Below are 15,652 nucleotides of genomic sequence, written 5' to 3'. Positions count from 1 at the left end.
CCCCAAATCTTGATAATCCTCCCTTAAACCATCACTGTGGACAATTGATTCCTGTCTCTCCAGTCCCCCGTGTGTCTGTGCCTGTAAATTTGCCCTGGGAACCTCCTAGAAAACTGCCATTCTGAACATAGTCACGAAGCCTGCCTCTTTCACCAGACAATGTATCACAACTGTTTTTTTTCCCACCTTGATAAATATTTCTTAAAAATGATTTTTAATGCTTGCATAATATATCACAACAAAGAGAGACATGATTTATTTAACCAATTTCTTCTTGTTGGACTGTTTTTTTTTTAAAGCATTATCTTTATTTCTGCTTTAAACATCCTTGTACATTAATATTGAAGCGCATCTCTAATAATTCTTTGGACTGTCTTTCTAGAGGTGGCATTGGCTCCGGGAATAGGCAGATTTTTCAGGCTTGGTAACTGTTGCCAAAGTGCTCTTGGGGAAGAGTTTGTTTTTTTACAGTCCCTCCTCCAACATTAGCAGTGTATGAGATGCCTCATTTTTCTCCAGCCTTGCCAACACTGGATATCATATTCCTTTTTCATTTTTGCCAATCTGATAGACAAAATGTATCCTACTCTAATTTATATAATATCCTACTCTAATTTATATAATGAAGTTGAACCCCTTTGCATATTTAGTGTTTGTATAGCTGTATATACATATATAGGGGTTTCCAAAGTGGTTCAGTGGTAAAGAATCTGCCTGCCAATGCAGGAGATGTGGGTTCCATCCTTGGGTCGGGAAGATCCCCTTGAGAAGGAAATGGCAACCCACTCCAGTATTCTTTCCTGAAAAATTTTGTGGACAGAGGAGCCTGGTGGGCTACAGTCTGTGGAGTCGCAAAGAGTCAAATGCTACTGAGCCACTGAGCACACACACGTACATATAAATGGTATATAGAATATATCATATATTAAATGCATATATACATACATAATTGCTATTTGTTTAGTCGCTAAGTCTTGTTGGACTCTTTGTGACCCCATGGACTGTAGTCCGCCAGGCTCCTCTGTCCGTGGGATTTCCCAGGCAAGAATATTGGAGTAGTTTGCCATTTCCTCCTCCAGGGGAATATTCCAGACCCAGGGATTGAACCTGCATCTCCTGCATTGTCAGGAGGATTCTTTACCACTCCCCATCTGTGTATCCACTTGTACACCAAGAAAACAATATTGATAGAAACTGATTTTCCTGATGGATGGATGTGCTATGGACATTGATTCTGGACAGCAAACAGTCCATTGCAAACCCATCGAGGTGCATCTCATGATTTTATCTATGACTCCTAGAATCTTGTTAGTTCCTCCTTAAAGGAAAAAAAGAAAAGAATAAAGAGACAAAATTTAAGAGAACATTTGTAAAGCAATTCACTTAAATTATAAGAGACTAAAAGCCAGGCTTAGTGGATAATTGAAGAATTGCATTAAAAAGGAATCAATATCTTTCTGGAATTGGCTCTGTCCTCATCTTGTGAGATGTTTTGCAAAGGTAGGGTCACTCTGTCACTATCTTCTTGTAAATTTCTCATGGCATTATCCCCAAAGACAGCACTTTTTTCCCTCTCTTTGATCCTCCGTGTTTTTCCTTTTTGCCCAGCCTTAGCTCACCCAGACATTTAGGAGCAAAGACGCTGGAGAGCAGGGGCTTTGAAATGTCAGGTGCCCGTTCCAGCCTTTGGGATCCTGGCATTCTCAGCACTGGAGCAAAGATTTGCTTCTGTATCTTCACACTGGAGCCTTTGGAGAAGGTCAAACTTATAAAGAAAAGAGAAGGAGGGGGGGATGCACAGTTGATTTTGGAAAATCTACTTAGGTTCCAAGGCAAATCTAAACATCATTAAGAAAACTGCAAAGGGGGAAAGAAGATGTCAGCTAGTCATCATTTCTCTACACCTCCCCTGGCCTGTATCTCTATGCATTCACATTTTCCCAGTGGTTTAATTACCTTCCTCCTTTCATGTTTGCTTCCTACGTATGTTGTCATGGCACCTCCTGACCTTTATGTGGAGCTGCGTTTCTGAGAGGTCGTTTGGTTGGGCTCACGCAGCTGCTCTGCAGTTAAGTTGCTTTTCCCTGGACGCAGCAGCTCAAGGTGGTGAAGTGGCCTCAAAGAGCCAGAACGGATGGGCCATGTCAGGGCTCGTCTTGGTCTCGATCTAGCCCCCAGTGGGCATGCAGACCTCAGGTACATGACAACGAAGCTGACCTTCTTGGAGACCAAGTGAATTCTCACCACGCTGCCACCCAACTGATGTCAACATTCCACAAGAATTTAGACTGACGATGTTTGGACTTCTGTTTGTAAATGACGTGCATTCTTAGACCAAAGTCAGCAGCAGCAAAGGATTTCTGAGAGGTGGAGGGAGATACAGAGGTTGGATGAGAAAGCCCAGTTACTGCCCAAGTGTCTGTGAAAAGTATCTCTGCTTCCAACTGCATGTGGAGGAGATGTAATCGTCGAGATGGCCTTTAGCCTTCATTCATCCGCTTCGCAGTTGTTTTATTGAGCACCTCCTATGTGATTGGTGTGATTGAACATCCTCTTTATTTATTTTAAACTTTTTATTTTGTATCGGGGTACAGCCAGTTAACAACATTGTGATAGTTTCAAGTGACCAGCGAAGGGACTCAGCCAGACAGATGCACGTATCCATTCTCCTCCAAACTCCCTGTTTGTTTGTTTTTAAAAATCGAGAGAATCTATTACCTTCATGAAAGAATAATAGAAGATGAATTCCCAGGAGTGAGGTTGGGGATGCAAGAAGTAGAAGTGAGCAAAGAAATGGTTAACACTTTCTTTTAACTCTTTGAATCCCATTTGTGTGCGTGTGTGCACTCAGTCATGTCTGACTCCTTGAGACTCCATGGACTGTAGTCCGCCACGCTCCTCTGTCCAGGGGATTTTCCAGGCAAGAATACTGGAGTGGGTTCCATTCCCTGACCCAGGGATCGAAACCGCGTCTCCTACATTGGCAGGAGGGTTCTTGACTGCTGAGCCACGTGGGAAGCCATGTATCCCATTTACTTATTTGTTAATATATTTGTAATTAATATTACGTCCTGTTTCAAAAATAACTGAGTGAATTAACCTAAAAAGCTTATCGTGAAAGAGGCAGAGAGATCAGAAACAATATTGGAAAGTGTATTGTGTGTGTGTGTGTTGACACACATAGGCATGTGCAAGGTGTTGCCTTTATAGGATTGATATTACATATTCAAATGGAATTCTGAAATTCCTAGTAAAACCAAGGCAAAAAGAGAAATTAATACATTCTTTCAGATTCTATAGAAAACTCACTGGTACCTCAGCAGAGGTAAAAACTCCTCATTGGCACTCAATTTCAAGAGGAAGGAGGTCAATTTCAGGAGGAAGGCAATTTTAGTTGTTTTTTTTCAGTGTCTCTCATTTTACGTGGGATCACCCACAGTCTCCTATCTTTCATATTTACTGGTTTACATATTTACTGATACATCTGGTCACTGATACATTTGGTCACATCTATGACCAAACCAGAATCTCCTGTCTTCTCTGTTGTGAAAGATGTTGATAAAATAATCACTTATATGTAAGGTGAGTATGTTGAGGTAGGGCTTCACCAGTGGCTCAGCAGTAAAGAATCTGCCTGCAGTGCAGGAGATGCAGGAGACTCGGGTTCAATCCCTGGGTCAGGAAGATCCCCTGGGTAGTGCATGGCAACCCACTCCAGTATTCTTGCCTGGAGAATCCCATGGACAGAAGAGTCTAGTGGGCTATAGTCCATAGGGTCGAAAAGAGTCAGACATGACTGAATCGATGGAGCATGCATGCACGTTGAGATATGAATATTGAGGGACAGGGAGCAGAACATGTAAGTAGCTTGGAGCTCTTGATACTATAAAAAGGCCAGGCGGCAGGGCAGGAGAGGAGGCCGGCTGGGCAGCAGAGTTGGCTGTGCAGGCTGGAGAGGCACTGGGAGGGTTTGGGGCAGGGCAGGGACAGGGCCCACTTCATTTTAAAAGGATGTCCAGATTGCCCTGCAGAGACTAATTTTGGAGGCTGGGAGAGGAGGCTGGAAAGCTGTTGCAGTTAGTGGTCCCTGTAAGAGGTGATAATTAACACAGATAAAACGTGGTGCAGAGGAAGGAGCTCTGAAGACAGAGTGTTAATTAGGGCTTTACTTTCTCATGACATTAAAATATGCCACAGAGAGAGGGAGTCCACGCGCCAGTTTCCGCCCTCCCTCCCAGTGGGGCTGAGCGGAGAGGGTCTTTCCAGTGTCTGTGCTGCGCCTGGGACCAGCTCAGGGTTCCAGAGGCCAAGGTGTCTCATTTACTTGCAACCTGTAAGTCCAAGCCCCCTTTTCAGGCCCTCTCCTTGTCCATCTTATGTGGCTTTGACATATGGTTGGCCTTGTGTTATCTGAACTTACTTAAAAAAAAAAAATTTATCTGGCTGTGCTGGGTCTTAATTGCAGCAAGCAGAATCTTTTAGTTGTGGAATGTGGGATCTACTTCCCTGACCAGGGATCGAACCTGGGCCCTCTGCACTGGGAGCCTGTAGTCTTAACCACTGGACCACCAGGGAAGTCCCTATTTGAACCCTCTTGAACTACTGGTAAAAGATGCATGAGTTTGAAGAATCCAGGATTCAAGTTCAAGCCTTGCCTCTCTTCCTCTTTCTGACCTTGCATAAGACACTTGACCACCCAGACAGTCTTTCTTCATAGGTGCAGTGGGAAGAATATAACCCATAGTCATCACTGTAATTTGCTGTGATCAATAATGTTAACCATCATTTACTGGGCACTTGCTATGCACCATGCCCAGTGCAAGATGTCTTGTGTCCAGTATCTTGTCTGTCCTCCTTTTATCCACTCAACTCCGTGATGGTAGGCATGAATAACCCCATTTAACAAGTGAGAGGCCTTCCCTCGTGGCTCAGCAGTGAAAGAATTTGCCTGTGATGCCAGAGATGCGTGCAGGAGATGTGTGTTCGAACCCTGGGTCAGGAAGGTGCCCTGGAGAAGGAAATGGCAACCCACTCTAGTATTCTTGCCTGGGAAATCCCATGGACAGAGGAGCCCAGCTACAGTACGTGGGGTCACAGAAGAGTTGCACACGACTTAGTGACTAAACAGCAACCACAAAACAGGTGAGAAGGGTGCAGCCCGGAGGGCTTAAGGAACTGGCCTGAAGTCTCGCAGCTAGGACGACGTGGTCCTCTGTCTGGGAATAGTTTTCTAGTGAGCACATCTATGACTTTAAAACTCTTGAGGGGTCTTCCCCCTAAGCCACCTTTTTATTTTGGTGTTTTGCAATACAGTACTTCATCTCTAGGAGAAATTGGAAGACAGAGCAAAGATTTGCATACACTAGGAGATTTCTGGATCCTATGGAAGAAGGCACATAGTAGGCTGGATCCCTGCATCAGTGAACTCTGCTTCAGGAAAAAATCACTGGAAAGCCCTGACTCAGTCCCATCCGCAGTGCCCATGCTGCTACTGCTGCTAAGTCGCTTCAGTCGTGTCCGACTCTGTGCGACCCCATAAACGGCAGCCCACCAGGCTCTCCCGTCCCTGGGATTCTCCAGGCAAGAACACTGGAGTGGGTTGCCATTTCCTTCTCCAATGCATGAAAGTGAAAAGTGAAAGTGAAGTTGCTCAGTTGTGTCCGACTCTTAGCGACCCCTTGGACTGCAGCCTACCAGGCTCCTCCGTCCATAGGATTTTTCAGGCAAGAGTACTGGAGTGGGGTGCCATTGTTAGATAGGGGGAATTCATGCCTTTTACAGACTAAGGTGTCATAGTGCTGCCCCCTGCAGGTAGTTAGAGGAACTACACAGAGAGGGACAGGTTTGCATATGAAAAAACACAGTCTCTGGGATTCCACTTTTCTTTGGTGTAGAAAATTGGATGCAAGTATAAATATGTTATCGCAGCATTGTTCGTGCTGGCAAAAACTTAGAAGCAACATAAATTTCCAGCAATAGGGGAGCTGGAATTCAGTGGTGGTGCATCTCAGCCAGGGAATGCCGTGTATTATGGGAAGAGATGATCTTTTTAAGGAAAGATCCTCAAAATACGTTTTTTTAGCTGAAAAAAGATGTCAATGAAATGTTAAGCATGAGTCATCCTATGCAAACCTCAGACAACAATAGTTTTGTGTGTGAACATCCGTGTGTTTGTAAAATATACAGAACAAACCGAGATGGACAGACACCAGAATGTAGCCGTGGTTGCTGTGGATGGTGGGTTGTGACTTCTGCTCTGGGCTCTCCATAGTAATAACAACACCTCACCCTTCTGTACCTCTTACCTATCTTCCAGACACTAAACACTTTATGCATATTAACTAATTTAATCGTCCCCACGGCCCTGTGAGATAATACTACTATTATCCCATCTCATGCCTGGGAAACTGGAACACAGGCTGGCTAGGTAACTTGCCTGGGGTTGCCGCTGGTGAATGGCAGAGCCAGGAACGGAATCCTTGAAGTCTTGTTTCAGAGCTGTGGCTCTAAAGCACTACCCCTTCTGCTTCTCTGAATTCCACGTGTGTCTGAGACATGCTCACATGAGTGTGAACAAGCATGGGATGGTGATCCAGGGCATTTGGGCCCCAGGCCAGTGCACTGCTCTTTCTGTGGCCTCTTTTAACAGATTCCTGGGGCTGCCTAGCATCTTCAAAGCCCAACGGATATCTTGAATGAATGAGCACATGAATGAAATGAATGAAGGGGTAGTGAGTGGAGGAGAAGGAGCAGGGAGAGGGGATAAAGAAAACAGAATAGGCAGTGTGCCTCAAGGAGCTGCTCTTGCAGTCTTAGAGACAGAATGCATGAAGGTGATACAGAAGCTGGAGTATAGATGGCAACAAAAACATACAAGTGTGCCGGCTGCTCTCGGAAAAGGAAAGTCAGTCACTGTCTAAGAAGGCTTCCTGGAGGTGGTGAGAAAGGGGCTGAGTGTCAGTCAGGGCCGATATGAGGACGTATCGATCAAAAGAGAGGACGTTTCTGAAGAGGAGGCAAGTTGGGAGGGAGAGGGTAGAGTTGCTCGGGTATTGGTGTCCACGCAGATGAGAGTTTTAGAGGTTTTCTAGGGCTTCTGTTCAGAGAAGGAGCTGGCAGGCCCAGGAAAGGAGTTCACGTGCCTTTAGTACCTACTCTGTGCCGCGTACTATGTTGTTCCTCAGTCGCTCTGTACTGTCCCACTCCTTGCAACCCAGTGGACTATAGCCTGCCAGGCTCCTCTGTCCAGGGGATTTCTCAGACAAAAATAATGGAGTGGGTTGCCACTTCCTCCTCCAGGGGATCTTCCCGACCCAGGAATCGAACCCTTGTCTCCTGAATTGCCAGGCGGATTCTTTACTGCTGTGCGGCTATATATACTCTATAGGTAGTTTATATTATCTTGATCATCCTTAAAACAGTGGCATTTTGAATGCAGACACAGGTACAGAGAGCTTAAGTCATTTGCTCTGTGTCACACAGTAAGTCAACAGCAGAGCCAGGATGGGAGCCCAGAGACTCGGAACCCAAAACCCAGCTAGGCAAGGTAGAATTAGGAAGAGCAGGCCAGCACGATCCTTCCCTCTCTTCCCCGTCACTAACCTGGGTCTTAGACCAGCCCTCCCTCCTGAGTTTCTGTTCTGAGTGATCTGTTCCCCAGAAGAGAAGACCTTGCCCTGAAATAAGCTGGATGACTCACCATGATGTGTCCTCACTCAAGACTTTTCTGGAACGCTTCTTTCGCACCTGCCTCTCCAGGCAGTAGTCTCATGGTCTTGTGACCCTGTGCTTGCACTTTGGTGCATGTTTTTAAACACGGGAACATGTGTGCACCTGCTTGTTAACACAGTTCCTCCCCACTCCCCAGTCTCTTCATACTGTAACTATCTCCAGTCTATTTCTCAGTCTTCTGCTGAGCAGAGAATTCTGTCGCCTGGTCTGTGATTTTGGGGTGTTAGAGTCAGCTCTGAAGAGCTGAGTGAGGCAGATGTGCCTCCTGAGAGCATTAATCCAACTAGCCAGTTATTAAGTTTGAAGACATCCACATATAATTTACATTCCCGCAATCATAGCATGCTGCCTGCGTCATCATCTGGTGATGGGTAATGTCTCAGCCGTGCCATCTGCCTGGGCAGATCGAGATTCCTCTGTGATATGACCTGGTGGCATGCTGGCAAACCCCCCGGTGGAGTTTCACCAGTAAACGTGATAGCAAGCAAGGGAGCAGGGGGCTCTGATGACGGCTCTTGCTTGCAGTGGACTCTTCCCAGATCTCATGGGATTTGTTTAGCCTTAGCTCATTGAATTCTTAAGTACGAGGCACTATGCTAATAGGCTTCTTCTACCTAGAGACTGGGGAAAACAGATCTTAATTTTCCAGGAGGGAAGCAGATGAACAGAGGTTTGGTCACTTGCGTGAGGTGGCACAACTTAAAAGCATTTGATTCAAGAGACTGGCTCGTTCTGCCGGCTGCTGCAGCAGGAGAGGGGTGTGGTCGCCAGTCGCCAGCAGGCACTGGTACACTGCTTTTAGGTAGCTTTTGGAGGTTGTCTACCACACACAGGCTGCTGTCTGTGAAGAACAAAGACGCATGGTTGCGGTCCCATTGGAGGCTGTCTCCCCAGCCATCGGGTCCCTTTGAAGGTCCCTGCTGCTGTGATAATGCCGAGTTGGGGTGCATATCCTGCCACACCTGAGATGCTCCATCTGCCCTTCTGGTGTTTTCTTAAACCCTTTTGGTCCCTCCCAACTGATGTGGAACCTCAGAGCCCCGAGATTCAAGATCTGGTTCAAGGACCTGGTAGCAACGTCATTTCTCCTAAATATAGCAATGAACCAGAGGACATTCAAATTTAACTTGGGGCAGGACCTTAGCAATCAGAGATTCCCTTCTGCTCATTGCTGCTGCTAAGTCACTTTGGTCGTGCCTGACTGTTTGTGACCGCATGGACTGTAGCCCGCCCAGCTCCTCTGTCCATGGGATTCTCCAGGTAAGAATACTGGAGTGGGTTGCCATGCCCTCCTCCAGGGGATCTTCCTTACCCAGGATGGAACCCGCGTCTCTTATGTCTCCTGCATTGGCAGGTGGTTTCTTTACCAATAGCGCCACCTAGGAACCTGCTCATTGCCAGTTGGCAAAACTGAGGCCAGCAAGAGGAGGGCATAGCCCTCGACCATGCAGCAGAACACAATGGAGATATGCCTGAGTGTCTGTTTCACAACCAGAGTCCTTTCTAGTTTGCCTTGCTGTATAAGGCTGCTTGCTACTGAGGCATGCCAGTGAGAGAAGCCACCAGTTCTGGGCACCTAACCGGGAACGAGAACCACATTATCCTCCAGATGGCCTGAGCCTCAGGGATCAAGGTGGCAATGGTGAGTGAGTGAGGTAGGCAGGTGGAAGGGCTTTCGGGGCAAGAAAGCGCCAGCCAGCTCTCTTTATGAATTAATCCTTCCATTCAGTCAGTTCATTTGCTCAGTTGTGTCCAACTCTTTGCGACCCCATGGACTGCAGCATGCCAGGCTTCCCTGTCCTTCACCAGCTCCCGGAGTTTGCTCAGACTCATGTCCATCAAATCAGTGATGCCATCCAACCATCTCATCCTCTGTTGTCCCCTTCGCCTCCTGCCAGGGACACCTTTTAAAAATAAGCAAATGGTTGTTTAAAAAAAAAGAGAGAGAGAGATAAGACAGCCAGGAAAAAGCAGAAACTGCACTCCTAGACCTTCCCCTCCTCCCGCCTTCCCTGCATGACACACACAGTTTGGTCAAAGCGCCATGGATGGAGCCCTCCTCGCTGCATTCTAATGGCCCCGGCACCAGGACCGTGTTCGCAGAGCCTGTTTAGGTGTGGAAAGTGCTGTCTCAGGAATCCTTTTTTTCTGCAGTTTTCCCAGAAAAATAAAGCAGCAGTGGATGATGATATTCAAGCTCTCCAAGACCCAGTGAAAGCCCACATGTACCCCCTGCCCCTAAAGAGCCAACATCAGAGGTTCTGGAATGGTCCAGGCTGGAGTGGCCTTCAGATTTTCTGGCCCCACAGGCTGGTGACAGGGAGACCGAGGTGCACAGGGGAAGCCGCTTGCCCAGGGCTGGCTTCCTGTGTCCGGGCTGTACTTCTGTGTCCCTTCCCTTCTCGGGTTGCCAGGGTCCCTTTCTGCAGCACGCTGGGGGCTGGCGGTGCATGGGAGACTCAGTGACCTGCCAGGCCCTCTCCGGTGCCAGCCTTCCCTCTTGTTCTCATCAAAGGCATTAATCTCCTCTCCATTCTCAAGGTTGCTGCTCGCCTATTTATAGAACTGACCAAGAAAATGCCACTATTGCCAGTGATACAGAATACAAATCGTGCACTGTGCATTGATTTTCATTCTCTCAGACACCTTCTTTTTCTTTCCACTCCTTGGATAACGCTTTTCTACACCTGGTTTGCCTTCTCAATGCGCAGTCACTGCTAGGAGAAGGGAGTGGGCTTCGCCACGTGCTGACCCCCCACTGTGTGCAGACGCCCACCCTCTATGTGTTCCGTTTTACCCACAGGATTCTGAGAGGTGGGCATTGTCCGCGCCTCTCCCCCACCAACTTGTGCTGCTTTGAGAGCAGAAGCAGCCGGCCTCAGTGACCCCGGACTCACAAGTGACAGAGGCGACTTAAATCCAGTTCTGCCCAGATCCACAAGGTCCCGTTCTTTCCACTTGCCTTCCCCTGTCCCCAATTCCAGCGCAGCCTTCCAGATCCGACGAGGAAGGTGGCTGCGGGGTGATGCCTGTGCGTGTTATGGTTCATTTGGAGGCCAAAAATCTGCTTTTTCACCCAGTCAGGGCAAACAGGTTTTTCTGAGGACCTACTCTGGGCCTGGGCTTCCCCAGTGGCTCTGCAGGTAAAGAATCCACCTGCAACACGGGAGTCACAGGAGATTTGAGTTCGATCCCTGGGTCAGGAGGATCCCTTGGAGGAGGACATGCAACCCACTCCAGTATTCTTGCCTGGAGAATCCCATGGACAGGGGAGCCTGGGGGGCTACAGTTCACAGAGTCACAAAGAGTCAGACACGGCTGAAGCGGCTTCGCGGGCAGGCACGCACTCTGGGCCCAGCGAAGCCTTGTCTCTCTTCAGGCCGCAGGTGCCCTGAAGATATGCTCACATTTCTCTCTCCAGGCCCGGCACACAGTAGGCTCTTGGCCAGCCCTTGTGGAATGAGTGAGGGCTCAGACTCACCGTCTATCCCAGGGAGGAAGCAGAGAAGAGGCAAGCCCATCGAAGCAGCATCAGAGCTTCAGCAACGCCTTCATGGAGGAGGGAGCCAGAGGCGGGGCAGAGGGGTTAGGAAGACCCCTCAAAGGCCACAGTGGCTTCTGCGGATGCTGTGCACTAAATTCCAGCAAAAGCTTACTTGGTTTCAGGCTTCCTCCATCCTGCATCTTAAACTTCACAGAAATTTTATTTTCCCAATTGTGCTGTCAGGGGAGTCCCGGGGAATGGGAAAAGAACACTGTAAATCTTTCTTTGCTCATCTTCTCAGAAATGTTTTTTACAAGCAGAATTTTGGAGAGCTGCCATCTGCTCGTTATCCCACTGCCCTGGGACTGGCATTTAACTGTGGGATCGAGGGGCCCTCCCAGCCCGACCTTCCTCCTCTGGAAGAGGTTCAGGTGTCAGAGTGTCCAGGCCTGTGGTCCAGTGTCCTTGTCCGGAAACTCTACCCAAGCAGGGCTCTCCACTGTCTCTGAAAGCCACGCCCTTGACCCCTTTTGTCCATGGAGAGAACTGGGGGTCAGTATTACACAGTGCTCTGCAGGTTCAGAGAGTTAAGTGCCACCCTCCCCTTTTATGCATATTGCTATTTTCTGATATTGAAAGCACTACACCTTCCTTCTGGAACATTTGGAAAATATAGAGAAACAGGAAGAACAAAATAATAACCACCCATAATCCTGCCCCCCAGAGAGAAGGACTGCTGGCATCTTGGCACATTACTCCTCGGTTTCAATTTTTTTTCCCTGTGTAATTTTTCTCTTAACTGAGATCACACTGTGAGACAGGATTTATATCCTCTGACCCCACTTAACATTAAAATCTATCACATTAAAATGCTTTGTAATGATTGTAAGATCTATCACATTAAAATGCTTTGTAATGATTGTAAATGTGATTTTAATACACATGAGCTTACCCATGTGTAGGTACTATCACTGATACAAAATCCCAGGTTCTGGGGTGTGTATGCTTGTTAATCCCAGTGCTGAGTGACCACCTCCCAGAATAAAGGGCTTCATGTCAGTACAGGTGCATCATGGGAAAGCAGTATGGCTGCTCCAGGGGCAGAGTTTGGGTTCACCTCTCCCTGTGGTCCTTCCATCCCCGGACTAGAAAGTGTCAAGTCAAGGTGGTACCTACACTCAACATTAGTTGCTGTGGGAAAGAAATCCGTTACTAGCTGTGTGGGCAGGTCATTTCTCCTCCTTTACTTCAACTGAGTCATGGAATCCCTCCTCACCAAGATTGGATTCCATAAGGATTTCAGGAGATAAAGCACGTCAGGTACACGGCAGAATGTCTCACACATACAGGCCTTTTATCATTGTTAAGCTACCATTGTTGCTGTTGTTCCATTACTAAGTCATGTGTGACTCTGCAGCTCCATGGACTGTAGCACCAGGCTTCCCTGTCCTTCACTATCTCCCTGAGCTTGCTCAAACTCATGTCCATTGTGTCGATGATGCCATCCAACCATCTCATCCTCTATTGCCCCCTTCTCCTCTTGCCCTCAATCTTTCCCAGCATCAGGGTCTTTTCCATTGAATCAACTCTTCACATCAGGTGGCCAAAGTATTGGAGCTTCAGCTTCAGCATCAGTCCTAATGAACATTCAGGGTTGATTTCCTTTAGGGTTGACTGGTTTGATCTCTTTGGTGTCCAAGGGACTCTCAAGCGTCTTCTTCCACACGACAGTTTGAAAGCATCAATTCTTCAGCGCTCAGCCTTCTTTATGGTCCAACTCTTACATCCAAACATGACTACTGGGAAAACCATAACTCTTGACTTATGCACCTTTGTTAGCAAAGTGATGTCTCTGCTTTTGAACCCTCTGTCTAGGTTTGTCATAGCTTTTCTTCCAAGGAGCAAGTGTCTTTTAATTTCATGGCTGCAATTACCATCCACAGTGATTTTGGAGCCCAAGAAAATAAAATCTGCCACTGTTTCCATTTTTTCCCCTTCTATTTGCCATAAAGTGATGGCCATTATTATCAGTATTTTTATCTCTTAACTCTCTATTGGGGTCGTCGAGATCTTCCCTAGTTTCCGTGAGGGCTCGTGGGTTCAGCATATGGTTGTGCTAGTGGCTAAGATTTGTTACAGAGAAAGGGTACACAGCACAGTGAGCGTGGAGAACAGCACACGGGGCTGGACGGCAGGAGACCAGGCATGGCTCCTGAGTCCTGTCCCTGTGCAGTCACACAGGGTGCGCTTGATTCCGCCGGCACTGAGTCGTGTTGATGTGTGAAATGCCTTCCAGGCACACTCTTTACAGACTCACACCAGGGGGCTTTGATCTGGGGGCTGGTCATGTAGGTGCCTCTGCCTGTACCCACCTTCCAGACCACTACGTTGTTTGCACAAATAGTCCCGGCACGGTGAGCCTCCCATATCAAGTAAGGAATGGTGGGAACATTCAGAGTCCATGTTCCCAGAGGGCAGCCCAGCAGGCCTTTCTAAGGATGCAGTTGTAGGCCTGTTCCATCGACTCTTCAGCAAAGATTTGCTGAGAGGTCTTATTTCTTGTGTTTGGACCACTTCAAGGTAAGGGATGGGGTGGGGTGGGACAGATGTCCTCATTTCCCTAAGACAAAACTGAGGGCTGGGAAAGGGAAGAGACATAGGGGCTGGCTGCCTCCTCTGTGTGCAGTGTCCTAAGAGGAAGCAAGTTCTGGACAATCTCTCACCATCCCCTTTCCTGCTAACAGGTGTCTCTCTCTCTCTCTAGGCTCTCAAGGGCTCCAAGAAGCTGGTGCTGTCGGTGTACTCAGCGGGGCGCATCCCCGGTGGCTACGTCACCAACCACATCTACACCTGGGTGGACCCCCAGGGCCGCAGCATCTCCCCACCTTCAGGCCTGCCCCAGCCCCACGGCAGCGCCCTGCGGCAGCATGAGGGTGACCGAAGGAGCACCCTACACCTCCTGCAAGGCGGGGATGAGAAAAAGGTAAGCCTCCTGGCCTTGGCCTCTCAGGGCCTCCTGGAGATGGAGGGCTGGTGGGAGTCGGGGTGGGGGAGCTGGCCACTGAGATGCCATTCTTCTTGCCAAACCCAGAACAGGGAAACTTCTTAGAGCCTGGAAGAAAGGCCTTGGTTTTGTAGGGGCTCTGGGCTTCATCTACCTCAATTCCCATGTTGTTATTTGTTCAGTTGCTCAGTCATGTCCAGCTCTTTGTGACTCCATGGACTGCATCACGCCAGGTTTCCCCTGTCCTTCACCATCTCCCAGAGTTTGCTCAAATTCATGTCCTTTGAGTCAGTGATGCCATCCCACTATCTCATCCTCTGTTGTCCCCTTCTCCTCCTGCCTTCAATCTTTCCCAGCATCAGGGTCTTTTCTAATGAGTCAGCTGTTCGCATCAAGTGGCCAAAGTATTGGAGTTTCAGCTTCAGCATCAGTCCTTCCAATGTATATTCAGGGTTGATTTCCTTTAGGGTTGACTGGTTTGATCTCCTTGCAGTCCAAGGGACTCTCAAGAGTCCCAAACCACAGTTAGAAAGCATCAGTTCTCCATGGCAGAGTATAGGGGATCCTTTAGGCTTGGGGGGCAACTCTGTTCTCCCTCTGCTGTCTTCTGTGATATTTTGCCCCTTATGGTTGAAGCCTAGTCTTCATGTAGCCCCGAGAGTGGACAGAGGAAGAGAAGATGCTCAGATGATTTACACTCGCGATGATTTAACTCCTCAGTGCCCCAGATCCAGGCGCATGGCCACATGCAGCTGCCAGGACTCCAAGCCTCACAGGGCACCTTTTGCAGTGTGGGTCTCGGGTTGTAAGGAACGGAAACTGGTCCTGGTCACCTTCCACAAAGTCAGAATTGACTGGCAGTGTGTGGGCAAGCCCAGAACTGAAGCTGAGGAACTCAAGATACAGCCCCCAGGAAGAAAGGGGTCCCCACGGTTTCTGTTCTCTGCATCCTTTTGCTCAAGATTCGTGTATCGGGAAGGGAGCACCTGATTGGCTGGCAGGGAGGTGCCTTTGATTGACAGAATCAAACCAGTACTGTGGCTGGTGGGGGATGGGTTGTAGCCCAAAGCACCATGGGATGCTGTAACCCGAAGAAGAGGTCAGGGGCCTCAATGCCCCCTACAGAGCCTTCCTTCCCCAAGACCATGATTGTTTCTTTAATAAAATTGAGAAAGGACTGAGAGATGGTCCCCCCTGATATTTTAAGGTTAACTCGGGGTGCTGTTTGCCTTGCACCCTTTCGTTGCTCCTGGGACCAAGAAAGTCCTTCCTGTAAGCAGCTCTCTGACGTTTTAAGACCTTGACGCAGCTTGGGGCTCTGAGCCAAGCGCCTTCCCTCCGGAGACTCTTTCTTAGCTCTCCTTTCCTGTCGATAAGACCATAACATTTATTTAATGTGTTTTGTGTTCTTTGCTCAAATATCAGTATGCTGG

The 15,652-nt window shown here is 48.2% G+C and overlaps 1 protein-coding gene across 8 annotated transcripts in view; it reads left to right on the top strand.

Moving 5' to 3' along the window:
- The window catches only part of WHRN (whirlin), a 91,989-nt gene that overhangs the window by 13,336 nt on the left and 63,001 nt on the right, over window positions 1-15,652 (top strand). For 7 of the 8 annotated variants that reach the window (XM_086413865.1, XM_086413863.1, XM_086413866.1 and 4 more), the window contains exon 2: window positions 13,980-14,198. In XM_086413865.1, coding sequence (XP_086269991.1) covers window positions 13,980-14,198 — 219 coding nt within the window. Of the gene's footprint in view, window positions 1-13,979; window positions 14,199-15,652 lie in introns of those variants that run through there. The other variant, XM_086413869.1, reaches the window with a different exon arrangement.

The sequence above is a fragment of the Bos grunniens genome, chromosome 8 (assembly GCF_055505025.1).
Source record: "Bos grunniens cultivar Pamir isolate PY7600 chromosome 8, Bosgru_T2T1.0, whole genome shotgun sequence".
Lineage (NCBI taxonomy): Eukaryota > Metazoa > Chordata > Mammalia > Artiodactyla > Bovidae > Bos > Bos grunniens.
This window is presented reverse-complemented; position numbering and strand designations above follow the sequence as displayed.